This window comes from Hyla sarda, chromosome 12 (genome assembly GCF_029499605.1).
Source record: "Hyla sarda isolate aHylSar1 chromosome 12, aHylSar1.hap1, whole genome shotgun sequence".
In the NCBI taxonomy this organism is placed as follows: Eukaryota; Metazoa; Chordata; class Amphibia; order Anura; family Hylidae; genus Hyla; species Hyla sarda.
In genome coordinates, this window is record NC_079200.1 from 85,458,285 (window position 1) to 85,482,034 (window position 23,750).

Genomic DNA, 23,750 nt, shown 5'->3' on the forward strand with positions numbered 1-23,750 from the left:
TCAGAGCATGTGTAAAAAAAAAAGCAAAATGTAGGGAAAAGTGCAAAATGTAGGGAAACCTTAGTAAATACAGTGACCCCCCCGACCTACAATGGCCCCGACATACGATCATTTCAACATATGATGGCCTCTCAGAGGCCATTGCATGTTGAAGGCAGCATAAACATACGATGCTTTTGTATGTCGGGGCCATCGCATAAACTGCTATCCGGCAGCTCAGACTTCTTCAGCTGCCACCGGATAGCCGTTTACGGTGCCTCGTGTGGTCCACTGACGATCACTTACCTGTCCTCGGGGCTCCGGCGCGTCCTCTTCGCGATCCCCTGCATCGTCGGCGCTCTCCGTTGTCGTCATCAATTCGCTGCAGACGCTGTCCCGTCATCCAATAGGAGCGGCGTGCATGGCAACGTGATGGCGGCGACGGAGAGCGAGGATGCCGGGGAAGCAGAGGCCTTGCCGGAGCATCGGGGACACCCCAGGGACGCGGCGACAGCGATGGAAGGCGACATCCAGGGCACCGGTGACGGTCCGGAGCGGCGGGGACCCATGAGTATAACCTCCATTACCAGTGGTCTTCAACCTGAAGACCTCCAGATGTTGCAAAACTACAACTCCCAGCATGCCCGGACAGCCGTTGGCTGTCCGGGCATGCTGGGTGTTGTAGTTTTGCAACATCTGGAGGTCCGCAAGTTGTAGACCACTGTCCTATACTTTACATTGCACGGATCCCTCAACATACGATGGTTTCAACAAACGATGGTCCGTTTGGAACGGATTACCATCGTATGTTGAGGGACCACTGTACAATGGAAAAAAAGTTGTCGGTAATTAAAACCCACAAAGGAAAGTACACTCCATTCTTAGTAAATCAGGGCCATTGGGTGTCCCCGCTGCTATGAGTAAAGGTAGAGACGTGGTGTCTGTGATGTTTCAGATGCAGGTGAAGTCCTTAGGTCAGGGGTAATGAGTAATTTGAGCAACCGATCCATAATAAATGATCCCTTCTGCAGTGTGTGGATATGCTGGAGAAGCAGTAGTTCTGTAGGATGTGGGCTCATGGACTTTCTTTTGACTTCTTATCTTCACTTCTTGTTTTCTTCATCATTGCAGACAAAAGGTCTGGAGAAAGCGGGAGTTCTACACAAGACCAAGATCACTGAGAACGGGAAGAGGATGCGGTAAGTGGTGGCTGACAGATGTAAAATGACTGGGGCCAATTCTGGACGTTCTCCTGTGTAGGTTTTGTAATAACTGGCTGGTCACTAGATGGATAGACTTGACCCTAACTATAGCTCGCAGTACTTAAATACCCCCGGGACTTACATTAGGGCTGAATAGTATGAACAGCAGGCAGCTAAAAGCATGTATCAATACTGTCAGATAAAAAAAGAGCCAGAATAGCAACTCACCAATAGACAACAGGAACCAGACATAATGAAATGAACAATGTTGATGGCTGACCGAAATTAATCTTGTGACAAAACAAGAACAAATAGAATACAAGCATTAACTGTCCCTAGACCTATTCCCTGAACATTTACCTATCCGCAGACATCTAACCTCACTGTCCCTGCAATATCCCTGTGACTTTACCCAACGCTATCCAGGTCAGAGCAATTATGATTACCTAATCCAGCAATAGGTCAGCTGTGAGAGAATTGCATTGCAAATACCTTAAAGGGGTACTCCACTGGAAAAAAAAATGTATTTTTTTTTTTTTTTTTATCAACTGATGACAGAAAGTTAAACAGATTTGTAAATCACTTTTATTAAAAAATATTTATCCTTCTAGTACTCATAGGCTTCTGTATGCTCCACATGAAGTTATTTTTGAATTTCCTTTCTGTCTGACCACAGTGCTCTCTTCTGACACCTCTGTCCATGTCAGGAACTGTCCAATGCAGGAGAGGTTTGCTATGGGGATTTTCTCCTACTCTGGACAGTTCCTAAAATGGGGTCGCTCTTTTTAGGACGAGTGCCCCGACGGTCCCTGTGGGAGCAGGGGTAGTCTTCACTATATCTCCCCGATAGGGAATTTTAGGGTGATTAATGCACTATTTTGGGACCCTGCTCTCCTCATTATCCCCCAATACAGACATACTTCCATCCATTGTGGTCTGTTTTGGATATTTTAGATCTGGTGTCAACTCAATTGTACTGGCTATTTGTTGTGGGGCCTGTGCTATTGATTGGTTTTAGACGTGTCTGATTAAAAGTTATATTTTAAAGTGTGTACCCCTCTGTGAATTTTTGTACTCTCTGGTACTCAAAGTATCCCTTAGTGGACATAACTGTGAATAATGGACAGAGGTGTCAACAGAGAGCACTGTGGTTCAAACAGAAAGGAAATTCAGAAAGAAAAGAACTTCCTGTGGAGCATACAGACGCTTGTAAGTACTAGAAAGATTAAGATTTTTTTTTTATAGAAGTAATTTACAAATCTGCTTAACTTTCTTGCACCAGTTGATTTACATTTTTTCCCCCCCAGCAGAGTACCCCTTTAACTCCTTAACGACCAAGGATGTAAATTTACATCCTGGTGCTGCGGTACATAGCGCACCAGGATGTTTATTAACATTCTGTACATGACCGCGAGCATCAGAGCAATGCTCGGGTCATGGGCGGCTGATCCCGGCTGCTGATCGCATCCAGAGACCCGCCAGTAATGGCCGACATCCACGATCACGCAGATGTCTGCCATTAACCCCTCGAATGCCGTGACCAACACAGATCAGCGCTGCCGCGACGATCCGATCATCCAGAACGGTGCACGAAGGTCCCCTTACCTGCCTCCGCCGCTTTACACAAGTCTTCTGCTCTGGCCTGAGATCGAACAGACCAGAGCAGAAGATGACCGATAACACTGATCAGTGCTATGCCTTATGCATACCACTGAACAGTATTAGCAATAAAAGGATTGCTATAAATAGTCTCCTATGGAGACTGTTAGTGTTAAAATTTAAGTAAAAAAAAAAAGTTACAATTATTTGAAAAATCCCCTCCCCAATAAAAATGTCCTTTCTTCCCATTTTACCCCCATAAAGTGTAAAAAAAAACAAAAACATTAATACACATATTTGGTATCGCCGCATGCGTAAATATCCCAACTATTAAAATATAATGTTATTGATCACGTATGGTGAACAGCGTGAACGTAAAAAAAAAAAAAAAAATTTGTCACATTTTATCACATTTTATTTTTAAAAAATTAATAAAAAAATTAAATAAAGTTTTATATACATAACTGTGGTATCAATAAAAAGTACAGATCATGGCGCAAAAAATTAGCCCTCATACTGCCGCTTATACGGAAAAATGGAAAAGTTATAGGTCGTCAAAATAGAAGGATTTTAAACATACTAATTTGGTAAAAAGATAGATAAGTATGGTATCATGGGTATCATTTTAATTGTATTGACCCACAGAATAAAGAACATGTCATTTTTAGAGTAAATTGTACAGCGTGAAAGCGAAACCTTCCAAAATTTGCTAAATTGTGTTTTTCTTTTTCATTTCCCCACACAAAAAGTATTTTTTGGGTTGCGCCATACATTTTATGGTAAAATGAGTAATGTCACTACGCAGGACAACTGGTCGCACAAAAAACAAACCCCTTACTCTGTGGATGAAAATATAAAAGAGTTACCATTTTTAGAAGATGAGGAGGAAAAAGCGAAAGTGCATAAATAAAATTGGCCTGGTACTTATGGTCAAAATGGGCTAGGTCCTTAAGGGGTTAAGCAAGTTACTACAGAAAGGTTCTTTATATTGGCACCATTAGTCCTTTTCCACTGAGGGAGGGCTGTAGAGCCCTTAAAGGGGTTGTCAAGTATTAGAAAAATGCTGCTTCTTTTTTGGCAAAAACAGCACCTCTCTTGTCGACAGGTTGTGTCTGGTATTGCAGCTCACCTCCACTGCAGTAAATGGGACTGAGCTGCAGTACTACACTTAACCTATGAACAGGAGAGCTGATGTTTTTGCAAAAATAGATTAGAATAATTTTTGTTATACTGGACCACCCCTTTATTCCTGGGTTTATCTACACTGGCTGCATGAAAGGTTCTTATCAGGCTGTTAAAGGGGTATTCCATGAAAAAACTTTTTTTTTATATATCAACTGGCTCCAGAAAGTTAAATAGATTTGTAAATTACTTCTATTAAAAAATCTTAATCCTTTCAATAATTATAAACTGCAGAAGTTGAGTTGTTGTTTTCTGTCTGGCAGCAGTGTGCTGTTCCCGAGACAAGCAGAGATGTCAGCAGAGAGCAGAGTAGAAGAGGTTTTCTATGGGGATTTGCTTCTAAACTGGGCGGTTCCTGAGACACGTATCATCAGAGAGCACTTAGACAGAAAAAAAAACAGCTCAACTTCAGCAGCTCATAAGTACTGAAAGGATTAAGATTTTTTTATAGAAATAATTTACAAATCTGTTTAACTTTATGGAGCCAGTTGATATATAAAAAATTTTTTTTTCCTGGATAACCCCTTTAACATGGATATTTCTAGCTGGCTCCCAAGACTTCTTTGGACCATAACCCCTCCATTCTATTCTAAGAGAATAGAGCAGAAATCAAGTATCTTCTTAACCTAGTTCTCAGGCTCACCCTGGATAAGAACATCTGGGGGTCAATGGAGACATAGACTTAGGAAAAGAATAATAAAAGATTTTGTGATATTCAATTTTCGAGGCAAGTCCAACATAAGAGACCGTCTTAACCGGTTAAAAATTTTTGAAAGGACCAATAAACATGGGACTACTAAAGTGTTCCACTGAATGCTTGATACATGACCACCTGACTGAGCCACCATTGTCTTCCCTTGAGCAGGAAAAACTGGAGCTCATCCTGGACTGTGCTGGAAGGAGGAATACTGACATTCTTCAAGGATACGAAAAACCTTTCATCCAACAGCATGGTGAGGGAAGATATAGATTATATGAAGGGGATGTAGATTATAGAGGAATATGGATCATAAAAGGGCAATGTGGAATACATGCGGGGGGGGGGGAATAAATGATATAGATGAGATACATCTACAAAGGTGACGCAGATTATTGTGAGGGGAAGTAGAATATATAGGTGAGATATAGATAATAGAGAGAAGATGTATAAACTATAGGGGGGATGTATAATCTACGGGGGATAAGTAGATTTTTAGAGAAGAAATAAGGTGTCAGTCCACCCTGATATATACATATGGACCTGGAAACATTCCTCAGAGATTTTGCTCCATATGGGCATGATGGCATCACACAACTGAGTGATGCAGAATATATAGAGTAACGTGGATTATATGGAGAAGATGTAAACAATGGAAAGGAGATTTCAGAGGAAAAATTAAAAAGTTATGGTTGTCCGCACATGGCAATACATAAAAAGGGGGGGGGGGGGGGGAAGGGTTTTGTTGAGTAGGAAAAAAACATAAAAAACTATATAAATTGGGTATCGCCATAATCCTACCAACCCACAGAATAAAAATAACATAATTTATTTTCGTTGTTTTTTTCCCATTTCAGAAGCAATCTCTGCTCACTGTTCCGGAGCACACTGTCAGATTACAGGGGGCGACACTCAGCTGGGCCCCCAAGGACAAGTCTAGTAAAAAGCACGTCATGGAAGTGAGTACCTCAACCCACCATATATTGTTTAGAATTTTTTTTATGTCCTGTACTCAACATTTTTCCCTGTGTCCCATACCCTGCATATTCTTTCCTGTATCCCATAGCCTGTATATTCCCCCATGTTCCATACCCTGCATATTCTTTCCTGTATCCCATAGCCTGTGTATTCCCCCATGTTCCATACCCTGCATATTCTTTTCTGTATCCCATAGCTTGTATATTCCCCCATGTTCCATACCCTGTATATTCCCCCATGTTCCATACCCTGTATATTCTCCCATGTTCCATACCCTGCATATTCTTTCCTGTATCCCATAGCCTGTATATTCCCCCATGTTCCATACCCTGTATATTCTCCCATGTTCCATACCCTGCATATTCTTTTCTGTATCCCATAGTCTGTATATTCCCCCATGTTCCATACCCTGCATATTCTTTCCTGTATCCCATAGCTTGTATATTCCCCCATGTTCCATACCCTGCATATTCTTTCCTGTATCCCATAGCCTGTATATTCCCCCATGTTACATACCCGGTATATTCCCCCATGTTCCATACCCTGCATATTCTTTCCTGTATCCCATAGCCTGTATATTCCCCCATGTTCCATACCCTGTATATTCCCCCATGTTCCATACCCTGCATATTCTTTCCTGTATCCCATAGCCTGTATATTCCCCCATGTTCCATACCCTGCATATTCTTTCCTGTATCCCATAGCCTGTATATTCCCCCATGTTCCATACCCTGCATATTCTTTCCTGTATCCCATAGCCTGTATATTCCACCATGTTCCATACCCTGCATATTCTTTCCTGTATCCCATAGCCTGTATATCCCCCCATGTTCCATACCCTGTATATTCCCCCATGTTCCACACCCTGCATATTCTTTCCTGTATCCCATAGCCTGTATATTCCCCCATGTTCCATACCCTGTATATTCCCCCATGTTTCATACCCTGCATATTCTTTCCTGTATCCCATAGCCTGTATAGTCCCCCATGTTCCATACCCTGCATATTCTTTCCTGTATCCCATAGCCTGTATATTCCCCCATGTTCCATACCCTGCATATTCTTTCCTGTATCCCATAGCCTGTATATTCCCCCATGTTCCATACCCTGCATATTCTTTCCTGTATCCCATAGCCTGTATATTCCCCCATGTTCCATACCCTGTATATTCCCCCATGTTCCATACCCTGTATATTCCCCCATGTTCCATACCCTGCATATTCTTTCCTGTATCCCATAGCCTGTATATTCCCCCATGTTCCATACCCTGTATATTCCCCCATGTTCCATACCCTGTATATTCCCCCATGTTCCATACCCTGCATATTCTTTCCTGTATCCCATAGCCTGTGTATTCCCCCATGTTCCATACCCTGCATATTCTTTCCTGTATCCCATAGCCTGTATATTCCCCCATGTTTCATACCCTGTATATTCCCCCATGTTCCATACCCTGTATATTCCCCCATGTTCCATACCCTGCATATTCTTTCCTATATCCCATACCCTGTATATTCCCCCATGTTCCATACCCTGTATATTCCCCCATGTTCCATACCCTGTATATTTCCCCATGTTCCATACCCTGCATATTCTTTCCTGTATCCCATAGCCTGTGTATTCCCCCATGTTCCATACCCTGTATATTCCCCCATGTTCCATACCCTGCATATTCTTTCCTGTATCCCATAGCCTGTGTATTCCCCCATGTTCCATACCCTGTATATTCCCCCATGTTCCATACCCTGTATATTCCCCCATGTTCCATACCCTGCATATTCCCCCATGTTCCATACCCTGCATATTCTTTCCTGTATCCCATAGCCTGTGTATTCCCCCATGTTCCATACCCTGTATATTCCCCCATGTTCCATACCCTGTATATTCCCCCATGTTCCATACCCTGCATATTCTTTACAGTTTCCCATAGCCTGTGTATTCCCCCATGTTCCATACCCTGCATATTATTTCCTGTATCCCATAGCCTGTATATTCCCCCATGTTCCATACCCTGTATATTCCCCCATGTTCCATACCCTGTATATTCCCCCATGTTCCATACCCTGTATATTCCCCCATGTTCCATACCCTGCATATTCTTTCCTGTATCCCATAGCCTGTATATTCCCCCATGTTCCATACCCTGTATATTCCCCCATGTTCCATTCCCTGTATATTCCCCCATGTTCCATACCCTGCATATTCTTTCCTGTATCCCATAGCCTGTGTATTCCCCCATGTTCCATACCCTGTATATTTCCCCATGTTCCATACCCTGCATATTCTTTCCTGTATCCCATAGCCTGTGTATTCCCCCATATTCCATACCCTGTATATTCCCCCATGTTCCATACCCTGTATATTCCCCCATGTTCCATACCCTGCATATTCTTTCCTGTATCCCGTAGCCTGTGTATTCCCCCATCTTCCATACCCTGTATATTCCTTGCTGTGTCCTGTACCCTGTATATTCCCCTGGGGAGACCCACCTATTCCAAAAACAAAGAGTCTTAAATACCTTTGTTTTTTGTCCCCCCATTCTGAAGGTTGTGGGGGCCTTGGTTGTCAGTACTGCCCCCTGTGGCTTTCACCGGTTGCAGCCCTCCAGTCTTAATGTTTTATGTTGAAGTTGTCTTTGGACTAATATAGTTGTTCTCATTCTTCAGCTGAGAACGCGGGATGGGTGCGAGTATCTGATTCACCATGACTCTGAGGCCATCACTAAAGATTGGTTCGCATCTATAAGCAAGAGTATTGGCAAGAGCGTGCACATAGTAAGTATTCAGCCCAGTCATGTGACTGACAAGAGTCTGGCATGGGCTTCACCAGGGTAGAAATCCTGAGCTGTGTTCATTTACCTGCTGACTTCACTAGTGCAGTTGACTTTAATGCATGCAAATAATAGGCTTAGAGCACATCTTAGGGGAGTCATAGGGAAGGGACGTCATATCCTATAGATCCTCTTTCCAGCACCTTTTATGGCCCTGCCTTAGTGGGATCTGTGATATACTGATGTTCTCTGAAGCTGTGCTCATGCCCGTTCCAGCTACCACCAGTCATTGCTTCTTCCTCAAGACTTGGAAATAAATGGGGCACTGGTTGAGATCACTATCTGTGTTGTGTTTTTGTGTTCCTCAACTTCTCTCTGTGACTGAGTAACTTTCTTCTAGTCCTCAGATTATGCCTCAGAGAATGAGACCGAGTCACTGAGTGAATTTGGTTCAACAGAGAAGTTAGGAATAAAAGAGGAGAAGAAGAATCCTGGTAAGAAAACTACACAATACTCCCTCTGGGAATGGACACATTAGCATTATGGCATCACAACCTTTGAGATCAGTGACAATGATGACAATTTTACCGTGAATGTTATTCAAGCAGAAAAGTGCCTCATGTTGTGTATCCACAGGACAGAACTCTGACAGTGACCGCAATGTGCGGGCCAAGCTGAGGAAGTTTCTGCAGAGAAGGCCAACGCTACAGTCCCTCCGAGACAAAGGTTACATCCGTGGTAAGTAGAGCTGCGGCCTGACAGCGCAAATCCCTTGTACGTGTGCCTGCCATGCTGACATTATTTCTTTACAGACCAAGTCTTTGGCTGCCCCCTGAATCAGCTGTGCGAACGAGAGAAGAGGGACGTGCCCGAGTTTGTCAGTCAATCCATTGAAGTGGTAGAGAGACGAGGTAAATTTATAAGGAGAGAGATATAGATAATTTATGCCTTGTCTCCTGCTGGTGTATAAGCATTACTGATATGTGTTGGTTGCTGTGGAAAATGTAATTTATCATGTGCATCGCCTTGTGTGCCCTTGAGGTCCCACCAGAACAGTGTCCTTCTAGATGTGTAATTCTAGCTAAAAGAGCACCTAGTCAGAGGAACTCACACAATGTGAGCAAAGGGAAAGGTATGATACAGACCTTTTTAAAGCTCGGAAAAATTTTGTATGGTCAGGAGGGGTGTTAGGAGTAGTTAGGGAATATAATCTGAATTAGTTTAAAAAACTATGGTTTGACTCATTAAAGGGGTACTCCGCCCCTGGACATCTTATCCCCTATCCAAAGGATAGGGGATAAGATGTCAGATTGCCACGGTCCCGCTGCTGGGGACCCCGGGGATCGCTGCTGCAGCACCCCGCTATCATTACTGCGCAGAGCGAGGCAATACAGGGTCCGGAGCATCGTTACGTCATGGCTCTGCCCCTCGTGACGTCACGACCCACCCCCGTCAATACAAGTCTATGGGAAGGGGGGCGTGGCGGTCGTCCTTTGGATAGGGGATAAGATGCCAGGGGCGGAGTACCCCTTTAAGCAGCAAGAGTCGTTGTTTGTGTTTACTGAAAGCCCTGTCGGGTAAACACTGTTGGGTCTTTTTTCAATAGACTACAATGCATTTGGAAAGTTTTTCACCTTTTCACTTTCATATATTTTGTTATGATGTGCTTAAAAAAATATTAGGTTTTCCCCCATCAATGTGCACTCAATATTCTAGAATTACAAAGTGAAAGCAGAATGTAAAAAATATACTTGATATAAATATTCAAACCCTTTTACTCAGTAGTGGTAGCAGCACCTCTGGCAGGGATTCCGGCCTCCAGTCTTCTTAGGGATGATGCATCAAGGTTTACACTCCTGGATTTGGGGATTCTCTGCTATTCTTCTCCGCACATAGTTTCACACTCGGTCAGGTGAGATAAGGAGCTTTGGTAGAAGCCAATTTCAAGTCTCTCCAGAAATGTTCCATTGGGTTCAAGTCTGGGCCCTGGCTGGGCTACTCAAGGACAACACTGATATTAGAAGCCCTTTCTGTACAGGGAAACATGCACACTGTTCAGCATAAAACATTTAAGACTGACAGACGACATTCATTATTTTGTGACAATGACATCTGTCAAGGGGTGGGATATATTAGGCATAGGGGCATAGCTATAGGGAGTGCACAGGTAGCAGTCGCACCGGGACCCTGGTGCCTAAGGGGGCCCCAAAGCACATCTGCCCCATAAGAGACCAGTATTATAATTTACACATGGGGCCCTGTTGCAGATTTTGAATTGGGGCCCAGAAGCTACAAGTTACGCCTCTGTGATTAGTAAATAGTTAGTTGCATTGCATCTCCACATTGGCAGGTCTTGTGGGGTATTCCCAGTATGCAGCGGTTAGGACAACCAGTGAACAAGCAACAGGGCCATGGCTGTGTGCTTACGGTCATTGTCTTCGGAAGGGGAATCTTTGGCTTGGTCTGAGGTTTAATGCACTCTGGATCAGGTTAAAATTAAGGATCTCTCTGTACTTTGCTCCATTCAGCTTTTCTTCAAACCTGACCAGTCTCATGGGTGATGAAAAATACATCCATACAATGATGCTGCTTTATTATAGAGACGGTATTGGGCACGTGATGAGCAGTGACTGGTTTCTTCCATACATGATGATTAGAGTTAACATCAACATTTCAATTTTTGGTTTCATCAGACCAGAGAAGTTTTCTCACAGGCTTATTTATGGTCAACCTGCCATAAAACCCAGATTGGTGGAGTGCTACAGTGATGGTTGATATTCTAGAAGTTTCTCCAATGTGCACACACAGGGACGTGCACAGGTTGACTACAAAGGGGTGGGCATTTATATAAATAATTATAAAACATGGCTTTTTTTTAAATTTTTTTTAGTTCAGCCCCTGCCCCCCAGAATGTCTGTGCACATCCCTGTGCACTCAGGATCTTTGGAGCTCAGCCAGATTGACCTTTGGGTTCTTTGTCCCCTCTCTCACCAAGGCTTCCCCCCAATTACTTATTTTGAGGGAAGGAAGAGTCCTATTTATTCCAAATTTCTCCAATTCAAGAATTCTGAAGGTCTCTGGAGGTCTCTGTGCTCTTTCAACCTTTCAGTGCAGCAGCATTTTTTTGTACCCTTCTTCAGATCTGCGCTTCAAAATAATCCTGTCTCTGAGCTCTACAGACAGTTCTTTCCATCTCATGGCTTGGTGATTGCTCTGATATGCATTTGTGAGCTGTATAGACAAGGCTGTGTCTTTCCAGATTGTCGAATCATCTGACTCAATTTCAAGTTTCATTGAAAAGGGTTTGAATATTTATATCCATGCAACATTTTAGTTTAGCCTTTTTTATATCTTTGCAAACATGTGTAACATTTGTAAAAGTTTTCCCATTCTGATTATGGGAATTTTTTAGCACAAGGCTACAACATAAGAAAATGTAAAAAAAAAAAAAAGTGGGTCTGAAGACATTCCAAATGCATTGTATGTCTGTTAGTACTGAGAGTGTAGAGGTCTCCTGCTGTCTATAGGACATTCATCTGATGGACTTATTAAAGGGTACCTCTCATCAAAAAAACATGCATGTTATTAAAAAATATGCTTCTTTCTATTTAATTTTCCACTTTGAAGAAATGACCACTAGGGGTCTCCCTACCAGTCCTGGCAGCAAGCATTTCAGACTCATGCTGGAGTCCTAAACACTACGAGCTGCCAGTCTGCTTTGCTCACAAAGGAGAACACTCGGAGATGCCAGCCTGCTTTGCTCACAGCCTGTTTGGCTGTGAACAAAGCAGGCTGGCAGCTCTGAGTGTTTAGGACTCCAGCATGAGTCAGAAATGCTTGCTGACAGGACTGATCAGGAAAAATACAATAGAAAGAAGCATATTTTTCATTAACATGCTATTGGAAAGTTATTCAACATTCATTAATCTAAAATATATCAAAAGTTTATTTGATGAGAGGTCCCCTTTAACCTCTCACTCAAAACATCTCTGAGCATCTCTATGAGACTGTCCACAGGTTATGAAAGGTATTCTCCGGAATATCTAAGCAGTATGAAAAGTAAGAAAAGAAAACCTGGAAGCAGTTACTATTGTCTATGGTTTCCGTTTTGCAGAAATATACCTAATATTAGCTGAGGTTGATGTGAAAGCCAGGATGTGAAAAGGGAAGGGAGACAAAAAAAAGTCTGAGTTGTCAGTAGTCCTAGTCTATACAATGTGTGCCCTGGCATCTTACAGATTAACCCCTTCTGCTTCACCATCCTCTATCTTATCTTTTGTGCTAATAGGGTTGGACATTGATGGCTTATACAGGATCAGTGGGAACTTGGCAGTCATTCAGAAGTTACGCTATAAGGTGGATCATGGTGAGTGTGTAATGTGTACAGTGATCCCTCAACATACAATAGTTTCAACATACAATTGTCTTTTCTGGACCATTGTAACTTGAAACCGGACTCAACATACAATGCTATGGAATCTGCGAAACGTGTCAATGGCTGGAAGAACCGACCAATCAGAATGGATATTTCACTGGTAAAACCCCTGTATTCCTAAAGTGTATGCACTGACTGATGTCTGGTAGCGCCTCCCTACAGTACAGGGAGGTATTACATGTTCTGTACTCTTTACCTGTGCCAGAGTTAGCTGCTCCTTTGGGCATCAGGTGAGGGCGGCTCCATTTTCCTTTTTTTTAGGACACTGCATGTTCTGTACAGGACCCTGAAGAAGCTTCTGTCCTCATAGACCAGTGTTTCCCAAAGAGGGTGCCTCCAGCTGTTGCAAAACTACAACTCCCAGCATGCCCGGACAGTCTTTGGCTGTCCGAGCATGCTGGGAGTTGTAGTTTTGCAACAGCTGGAGGCACCTGGTTGGGGAACACTGAAATAGACAGTGATTTACCGCTCCCAGCAGATCTTTCTTACTTTTATATATGTAAGGATTTGCTTTATCTGTTTAAGTTATTTACTTATTTACCTTTAATCCTGACTTTTATCTATTTTTGGATGACATTTTGGTGGCTTCAGAACCAATTACCAGGTTTCCACAGAGTTCTGGTCTCAACATACGATGGTTTCAACATACAATGGTCGTCCTGGAACCAATTAATATTGTAACTTGAGGGACCACTGTATATACAACCATCTATCACAACAAAACCCATATAAAGTGACACTCCAGGGGCGAGCACAGATATTTGGAGGGCACTTCTCATAATTATTCATTTAAATGCCTACATAATAATGTCACACTGCCCACCACTGCCCAGTAGCCACCACTAACCGAGTGACGATGCATACGGCGTATTCATAGCCACTCACCCAGGGAACACACTGGATTTTATCATAGGTTGGGGTTTAGAAACATAAAATAATACCTCCACACCAGGACAATATATTACTACTACAGTGACTAAATCATCATATTGGTCCAAAAAAAAAACAACAAACAGTATACACAGAACAAGATCACCAAAAACATTAATACACAAGAGATAAATAATTGCCAAACCATGATCACTACCCTTACATCACATAGTGACTGGATAATACCACCATAATGATTCTCAATAAGAACCACTATACACAGACCAATTTCACCAATAACACCTCTATACAAGAGACAAATAATTCCGCCACACCATGACCATTTCCATTACACCACATAGTGATGGCATGATGTCATTGCATGCAGCCTAAAGCATAAGCCTGCACTGCACTTGTACAATGCTGAGTTGCGATGCATGCATTGTATGCATTGACAATCATTTCCCATTGTTAGGGGGTGGGTTAGACCCCTAGCAGCTGCACTTGAGGCCATTGCCTCATTTGCCACACCTTAGCTATGACCTTGCCATGATGACTTGCATGAATGCACTTTTGTCAGGGGCTCAAGCCCCCTTTCTAGTCAACCTGTGCATGTCCCTGTGACATTCTGTCACCAAAGACCCTGACAATGTATCCCGTACAGCACCCTCTGTCACCAGAGACCCCAATAGTGTATCCTGTACAACACCCTCTGTCAACGAGGACCCCAATATTATCTCCTGTACAGCATCCTCTGCCACCACAGACCCCATTATTGTATCCTTTACAGCATCCTTCGGCACCAGAGACCCCTAAAATTGTATCCTGTACAGGACTCTCTGTTACCAAAGACCCCAACATTGTAATCTGTACAGCACCCTCTGTAACTAGAAACCCTGAAAGTGTATCCTGTACAGCGCCATCCATCACCAGAGACTCCAACAATGTATCCTGTACAACACCCTCTGTAAACAGCCCCCATATTATATCAAGTACAGATTCCTCTCCCTTACAAGAGACCCTAACAATGTGTTCTATACAGCACCCTCTGTTACTACCTGTCACCACAGACTACAGCATTGTATCCTGTACGGCACCCTCCATCCCCAGAGACCCTGACAATGTATACTGTACAGCTCCCTTTCCGTCACCATAGACCCTAACAATGTATCCTGTACAGCTCCCTTTCCGTCACCATAGACCCCAACAATGTATCCTGTACAGCACCTTCTGTAACCAGAGGCCCTGACAATTTATCCTGTATAGCACCCTCCATCACCACAGACTTTAACATTGTATCCTGTACAACACCCTCCATCACCAGAGACTCTGACAATGTATCCTGTACAACACCCTCCATCCCCAGAGACCCTGACAATGTATCCTGTACAACACCCTCCATCCCCAGAGACCCTGACAATGTATCCTGTACAGCTCCCTTTCCGTCACCATAGACCCTAACAATGTATCCTGTACAGCACCTTCTGTAACCATAGACCCTAACAATGTATCCTGTACAGCTCCCTTTTCATCACCATAGACCCTAACAATGTATCCTGTACAGCTCTCTTTTCATCACCATAGACCCTAACAATGTATCCTGTACAGCTCCCTTTTCATCACCATAGACCCTAACAATGTATCCTGTACAGCTCCCTTTCCGTCATCATAGACCCCAACAATGTATCCTGTATAGCACCTTCTGTAACCAGAGGCCCTGACAATTTATCCTGTATAGCACCCTCCACCACAACAGACTTTAACATTGTATCCTGTACAACACCCTCCATCACCAGAGACTCTGACAATGTGTCCTGTACAACACCCTCCATCACCAGAGACCCTGACAATGTGTCCTGTACAGCACTCTCCATCACCAGAGACTCTGACAATGTATCCTGTACAGCACTCTCTGTCATCAGAGACCCGGACATAGTATCCTGTACAACACCCTCCATCACCAGAGACTCTGACAATGTATCCTGTACAGCACTCTCCATCACCAGAGACTCTGACAATGTATCCTGTACAGCACTCTCCATCACCAGAGACTCTGACAATGTATCCTGTACAGCACTCTCCATCACCAGAGACTCTGACAATGTATCCTGTACAGCACTCTCCATCACCAGAGACTCTGACAATGTATCCTGTACAGCACTCTCCATCACCAGAGACTCTGACAATGTGTCCTGTACAGCACTCTCCATCACCAGAGACTCTGACAATGTATCCTGTACAGCACTCTCCATCACCAGAGACTCTGACAATGTATCCTGTACAGCACTCTCTGTCATCAGAGACCCGGACATAGTATCCTGTACAGCACTCTCCATCACCAGAGACTCTGACAATGTATCCTGTACAGCACTCTCCATCACCAGAGACTCTGACAATGTATCCTGTACAGCACTCTCCATCACCAGAGACTCTGACAATGTATCCTGTACAGCACTCTCCATCACCAGAGACTCTGACAATGTATCCTGTACAGCACTCTCTGTCATCAGAGACCCGGACATAGTATCCTGTACACATTGTTCCTGAACCGCATAAACCATATTCTTTTCCAACACCCATAACATTCTTATATTGTATTCCAGGTGAGAACTTTAGCCTAGACGATGGTCGGTGGGAGGACGTCCACGTGATCACTGGCGCCTTAAAGCTTTTTTTCCGGGAGCTGCCAGAACCTTTGTTTCCTTACAGTCATTATGAGCAGTTTGTTGAAGCCATAAGTAAGTCCTTGTCCCATGCTGGTACCTGTAGGGTAAACTCATACACAACATGCAAGAATTTATATGTTACCCAGTACCTAATCCTGATTATAGAGGGGGCGTGTCCTCACTCTGCAGGATTTATCTTCCTCTCTGAGTCTGCTGTGCTGTCCAATCACTGCAGGCTGCTCTGTAACCCCTCCTCTCTTTTATGCATGCTAATATCTGATAGGACTGGAGTGAGCACAGAGGAGTGCTAGTCCTACCCTCACTAACTGGACTTTGTCTCTGCCTGTGCTTCAGCTGGGACAAAGATAAACCATGATTTCTATAAAAGGAAATGACATTTTCTCATAAAGTATATTTGAAAGGTTAATTTTTTTTGTCAATATGTACAACATATAAACATTTTTGAATCTGACAGTGCTCATTTAAAAGACCCTCTTTTCTTATTTCCTTCTTATCAGTAGGTTCCTTAATAAATTGACTTTTCTTTCTTTGTAAGAATTTAGTGAGCAGAATCAAAAGATCCAACGCCTGAAGGAACTGATCCTATCGCTGCCACTGCCAAACCTGGAGACCATGCGGCTGCTATTCAGGCATCTGTGCAGGTCAGTAGGTGAAATGTGTTCTGCTGTGCTGGAATATGGGCATGTAAATGCGTGTTAAAGGGGTATTCCGGGCAAAAACATTTTATCCCCTATCCAAAGGATAAGGGGATAAGATGTCTGATTGCGGGGGGGGGCCTGGTGCTGAGACCCCCCGCGAACACCCTGCAGGTTTCCGGGACTGGGACGTGATGTCACGCCACTCCCCCTCCATTCATGTCTATGGGAGGGGGCGTGGCGGCCAAATTGTAATATGTACATGACATGGTCAGAGCATCTCTAGGGTGTGGTATTTCCAGTATGTAGGGGTTAGTATTGACCAACCAGTGACAAGGAACAGGGTCATGGGGCCCAAGACTCTCTGATGTGTGTGGGTTGAAGGCTAGCCAATATGAAAACCTTCTGTAGAGCAAACTGCTGAAAATCTATGCTAGAAACTTGTCAAATCTCAGGACACCTTAACTTGACATCATGTGGTCGTTACTGTAACACGTACCACCTACATAATGATTGCACAGAGCACTTCATGGCAGGGACCCTCTCTTTCATCAGAATAAAGCGCAGCTACACTTCATACATGACAAAGAGATGAAGGAGGTGACTCAACATCCAAATTGTCTGGATCTCAATCCATTTTATGGAGGATGCACCTCTGATTTGCGGCTGACCTTTTGGTACAGATACCACTGCACACCATCACAGGTTCAGATCATTGTTGACTATTTTATGCAGATGTGCATGTGCAGTGACCCGGGGAGGACATGTTGCAAAACAGGGTTTACTGACACAGTAAAATAGCACCTTTTTTGCTGTGATTTCACAGAAAAAACATAAAGAACGCAGTAAGAAATGAGTGAACACAGCCTCGGGAGAGGTGTATATCTACTATACATCCGGATTCCATAGAGATAGCAGAAGAGCAGTATACAGATAGAGCCGAAGCTGAGGTGTATATCTATTATATATACTCAGGGGCGTACCTAGAGCATTTGGCACCAGGGGCGGACCCTTTGTTTGGCACCCCACCCCCTTAATTACACCCCCTCCCAGGAGCGGACTGACAACACTCAGAGCCCACGGACAAAAAAAAGCAAGGGCCCCTGCTAGGCTCGGCAGCTCGTCAATCTTCTGCCACACCAATATTCCACCTAAATCCCACACACAATAAACTAAAATGTATAAATATAAGAAACACTTTAACGTAGGTAAATTTCCATGACCAATAATACTGGTATACAAGGAGTAAATAAATACCACCACACAATAACTGGATAATATCGCCATACTGTACTGAATAAAACCACCATACACAGATCAGTATACTATAAAGAATCTGTATGCAATATAAGTGATTATATACAGGACCATATGGTGGTAGATAACAGCTGTACACAGAATGTATATACCATATAAGTGATTGCAGTTACATTTTGGGACTCACAATTACGTATTTTCTTATCAGCGGCGTCTTCTTTACTTTTCTTCTCCATCCGGATAAAACCGCCATGTGGATCTCTTAACATCTGCAGGAAAAACATGTCAGACTCTGCATTTTTCCAGTGCCCTCCTCTACACAAACTTTCCATCTATAGGCCCACAAACTGTAATAATGCCCTCCTTGGTGTCCTGCACAGTAAAAGGGCAAGTAGGTAGGTAGCCAGGTAAATAGGTAACTAGGTAGGTAGATCAGGAAGCCAGATATGTAGGTAGGTGACAAGTTAGGTAGGTAGGCGGCTAGCTAGGTAGTTAGGCAGCCATGTATGAAGGCCAGGTATGTACATAGGTAGCTGGGTATGTAGGTAAGTAGTTAGGCATCCAGGTATAAAGTTAGGTAGCCCCCCTTCCCTGTAGGTATAGGCAGCAGAGTTAAACCCCCTTCCTAATAAGTATAGGAACAGAGTTAACCCCCCCCCTTTCTCCTTAGGTATAGGCAACAGTGTCCCCCCACCCCCTTTCCCCGTAGGTATAGGCAGAGTTAAAAAGAAAAACCTCCCCCCGTTTCCCATAGGTATAGGCAGAGTTAAACCCCTTTTTCCCATAGGTATAGGCAGATTACCCCCCCCCCCTCTTCCCAATTGGTATAGGCAGGGTTACCCCCCTCTTCCCCATTGGTATAGGCAGTTGCCCCCCCCTTTTCTTCCCTTTCCCCATAGGTATAGACAGAGTTACCTCCCCCCCCCCTCTTTCCCATAGGTATATGCAGTTACACCCCCCCTCTTTCCCATAGGTATATGCAGTTACACCCCCCCTCTTTCCCATAGGTATATGCAGTTACACCCCCCCCCCTCTTTCCCATAGGTATATGCAGTTACACCCCCCCTCTTTCCCATAGGTATATGCAGTTACACCCCTCCCTTTCCCATAGGTATATGCAGTTACACCCCCCTCTTTCCCATAGGTATATGTAGAGTAACCCCCCCCCTCCTCCCCTATAGGTATATGTAGAGTAACTCCTCCCCCTCCTCCCCCATAGGTATATGTAGAGTAACCCCCCCTTCTCCCGTATAGGTATATATGTAGAGTAACCCCCCCCCTCCTCCCGTATAGGTATATATGTAGAGTAACCCCCCTCCTCCCGTATAGGTATATATGTAGAGTAACCCCCCCCCCCTTCCCCTTCCCCATAGGTGTATGCAGAGTTGAGAAAAAAAAAAAAGGATGGTCACCTGATATCCCACGCAGCGATCTCCTCAGCTGCAGGGCCCGCGTCTTCTCCCCTCCACAGTACAGGCGCCGGATGAGTGTTCTGAGGTTGAGTAAGAAGGACAGGCCCTGCACAGGAGATAGTGGGGGGTCCCAGCAGTCAGGCCCCCATTATCCACAGGATAGGGGATAAGTTTGTTTTTTCTGACTACTCTTTAATACTTATGTCAAGGTAAAATGCCTAGCGGGAAAGTCTCAGCTCTGGGCAACATGAAGCTGCCGTGTGCAGGGGTCTGTTCCCAGACAGAGAGCCCTAGGAAGCCTTACGTAGTCTGAAGTCAGCAACTTCTCCAAATCTGCTCTGGAAAAGAATTGAGATGTTCTTCTCCTTATAACAGTCTTTGATAGCTTTACCTTGATGCTCTAGGAATCCCTATAGTGTATAAGTTATGGCTCGTGTTACCGTGTTAGCGCTAGAGAGTGGGAGAACATGGGCATTTGAGCTGTGGTGTCCTGTCTAGTGTAAGTGATGGGTAGTGGCTCAGTTTGTGGGTGGACTGGTGTTGAGGTGCGACTAACTCATTTGGGGCCCATATTAGTGACATGTTTGTTATACATAGTTGCTGTTATTTTAAATTTATATAATTTTCTTTACTTCACATTGTCTCCCCCGGCCCCCTGGCTTCTCTCCCTATCTCCCCATATATACATATTATAAATGTATGTCATGTAATTGTGCCTACATTTTTACTGTTTACGATCTATGTTTTACTATGTACAGTGTAGACTAAAGCCCATCAGTTATGGCAGGAGTTGCAAAAAAAATTGTCTAATTTATGCCAAAACTAATGTGAGCTGAAGAATCTGTGGGGATCCTTATTAAAAGGGGTTGTTACAACCTGCTTACACAAAACCTCTTATGTCTTCATTTTGTGATTTCAGGGTTATCGAATATAAAGACTCAAACCGGATGTCGGTCCAGAGTGTCGCCATCGTGTTTGGGCCGACCCTGCTGAGGCCCGAGCTGGAGGGTAGCAACATTGCCATGAACATGGTCTACCAAAATCAGATTGTTGAGCAGATCCTCATCCAGTACAAGTTCATCTTCGGTAGCAGCTGATGGGCCCCTGAGAGGACACTCACCGACAGTAACATGAAGGCGCAGGTCGCTTGAAGACGTCTCCCTATTTAATGTATAGACCATTCCACATGTACATATCCTGAAAATCAGCTTTATGGGAAAGGATTTAGCTGCACAGTGTGAGCGAAAAAGCAAGACATGTGCCTTATACTCCATGTATCTATATAATATAAGGAACAGACTGTATGAAAAGTATCTGACAATATAATATTGTGGCGAGCGGAACTCTCGGGACATTTTGACTGGACGCTACTGGCAGGAACATTAGGGTCCTCTGTTTTTGTACAGGGTCCTCCATCACCTTGTCTTTCCCTACCTCTTATCTGGTTCAGTCTAAAGCCCTTCTGTATCCACACACACATGGGTGTGCATAGTAAGAAATACAGGACCCCGATACATGACAGGAAGGCGGGAGGCCTCTGTGAATGTCTATGTATCCGCATCACACATGCATGCTGTCACTTTACATCTCTGTCAATTGTATCTGTAAGAGGCGCTGAGCGCTGGTTCTATCATTCACAAATACTCACTTGTTTTATCCAATTTATGCAGAGTTTGTTTCCAATTTTTAGGCGAAAAAGCAGAGGCCAAAGAACGTGCTCTCAGTCATCAAAAGTGCAAACGTGTTACACAAAAAAAAAAACACGCGCACAAAGGATACTGTCTATCACAAACCATTCTCCGAAAGGAGAGAGGCCCCCAACAAACCTTACCCTTCCCCTCCTGGTGAAATGGCACCTGCAAGGTTCCAGGTTCAATGCCCCTTTTTGCCAAAGTTACTAAGGGAACACAAATGCTCCCGACATCCACATAGGTGTTAACCAAGGTATCTGAGAAAGCAGAGGGTGATCTGTCATCCTGCTCTGCACTCCTTTTATCCTGCTCTTTAGCCTACATCCTGCTGCACTCTCCTGTATTGGAGTCAGGATTAGAGTACAAGTAACATCTCTGTACATAGTACACAGGTATCACCAACAGATGGTATCAGCAATAGATAACTGCTGCCAAGGCTAATAAAATCATGGGGTGCATCAATAGGGGCATAGATGCCCACGACAAGGAAACAATTCTACCGCTGTACAAATCACTAGTCAGACCACACATAGAATACTGTGTACAGTACTGGGCACCAGTGTACAAGAAAGATATAGTGGAGCTGGAGAGGGTTCAAAGACGGGCAACCAGAGTAATACGGGGAATGGGAGGACTACAGTACCCAGAAAAATTATCAGAATTAGGGTTATTTAGTTTAATAATAATAAAAAAAGGCTTAGGGGTAACCTAATATCTATTTATACATATATTGGGGGCAGCACAGAGATCTCTCCCATGATCTATTTGTACCCAGGACTGTATCTATAACAAGGGGGCATCCCCTATGTCTTGAGGAAAGAAGGTTTCTACACCAGCACAGACTGGGGTTCTTTACTGTAAGAGCAGTGAGACTGTGGAATTCTCTCCCTGAGGAAATGATTATCATGAACTTAATAAAATAATTGAAAAGGGGCCTGGATACATTTCTGGACAGTGATAACATTACAGGTTATAGATAGTAGATTTATGTGGATAGAAGATTGATTCAGGGATTTATTCTGATGCCATATTTCGAGTCGAGAAGGAATTTTCCCCCCTGGTATGGGGCAATTGGCATCAGCCTCATAAGGTTTTTTGCCTTCCTCTGAATCAACACAATAAGGAAATATATACTGTAGGTTGAACTTGCTGAACTCTGGTCTTTTTTCAACATTATGAGTTATGTTACTATGGTCAGAGATCAGTCAGAGCTCAAGACACAGGTATAAACAATAAATGGCCACTGATCAGCCAGAGGTCCGTACACAGATATTAAAGTGTACCTGTCATTTGCAAAAACATTTTATATAATGTAGATAATAACATTATATTTGTAATATACATTGGTTAAAAAATGTGTAGATTTTTGGATGGAAAAATGCAGCCTTGTCCCTGCAGCTATTGTCTGTGTGACTCTGTGCAGAGACAAAATACAGGAAGTGAGGGTGGAAAAAGTCCCGACTAGGGTTGCTACCTGACCGGTATTTTACCGACGATATTTCGACCAGCCTGCTGGTATATTTATATAAAAAATACCGTCCATGCAATAGGAGGTATTTTTCAGGGCTGCAGGTCATTGTTCTAAATTGACCGCAGCATGAGCTGTTAAACAGGCAGCCGAAGCCGCGGCCACTTTAAATCAGTGAGCTGCAATGGCTGCTGGGAGTCAAGACTGATAATGAACAGCCCTGATGTTCTGCTGAGGAACCGTGCAGGAAAACGTCACTCGTCAGTGTCACCCAAACCTGCCGAGATGCTGCCTGCACCTGAGCCTGCTGTAGACACAGGTCAGGTGAGTAGTGGTATAGGACAGCGCCAGCGGGGGATCAGAGAGGGGGAGGAGAATTAAAAAGACAAAGGGGGATCAGAGGTAAGGGGTATTGAAAAGGCATAGGGGGATCAGAGGGGAGAGATAAAAATGGCACGGGGGGATCAGAGGGGGAGCATTAAAAAGGCACAGGGGGATCAGAGGGTATTGAAAATGCACAGGGGGGATCAGAGGGGAAGAAGGTATTTAAAAGCCACAGGGGGGTATCAGAGGGGGTAGAGTTAAATTGGCACATGGGGGATCAGAGGGGATTGAAGTTGCACAGGGGAGATCAGGGGGGGGGATGGAACAGGCACGGGGGGGGGGGGGGTCAGAGAAGGGAGATTGAAATGGCACAGAGGCCTTGTGCCATTTAAATCCCCCCCTGATCCCCCATTTGCCATTTTAATCCTTCTTCCTCTGATCCCCTCTTTCCAATGGGGGGCACAGAATTTTGTGTGCGTGTGTCTGCGCGCATTTATTCACACAAAAATCTACACATTTTTAACCAATGTATGTAACAAATATATATATATATATATATATATA

The 23,750-nt window shown here is 43.8% G+C and overlaps 1 protein-coding gene across 7 annotated transcripts in view; it reads left to right on the plus strand.

The window, feature by feature from the left end:
* Positions 1-22,503, plus strand: part of ARHGAP27 (Rho GTPase activating protein 27) — a 102,934-nt gene extending 80,431 nt beyond the window's left edge. For all 7 annotated transcript variants that reach the window (XM_056548375.1, XM_056548374.1, XM_056548380.1 and 4 more), the window contains 11 exons: positions 1,111-1,178; positions 4,828-4,915; positions 5,517-5,618; positions 8,304-8,411; positions 8,808-8,901; positions 9,044-9,145; positions 9,220-9,318; positions 12,696-12,773; positions 16,316-16,450; positions 16,935-17,040; positions 20,623-22,503. In XM_056548375.1, coding sequence (XP_056404350.1) covers positions 1,111-1,178; positions 4,828-4,915; positions 5,517-5,618; positions 8,304-8,411; positions 8,808-8,901; positions 9,044-9,145; positions 9,220-9,318; positions 12,696-12,773; positions 16,316-16,450; positions 16,935-17,040; positions 20,623-20,800 — 1,158 coding nt within the window. In that variant the 3' untranslated portion in view covers positions 20,801-22,503. The remainder of the gene's footprint in view (positions 1-1,110; positions 1,179-4,827; positions 4,916-5,516; positions 5,619-8,303; positions 8,412-8,807; positions 8,902-9,043; positions 9,146-9,219; positions 9,319-12,695; positions 12,774-16,315; positions 16,451-16,934; positions 17,041-20,622) is intronic.
* The last annotated feature ends 1,247 nt before the right edge of the window (positions 22,504-23,750 follow it).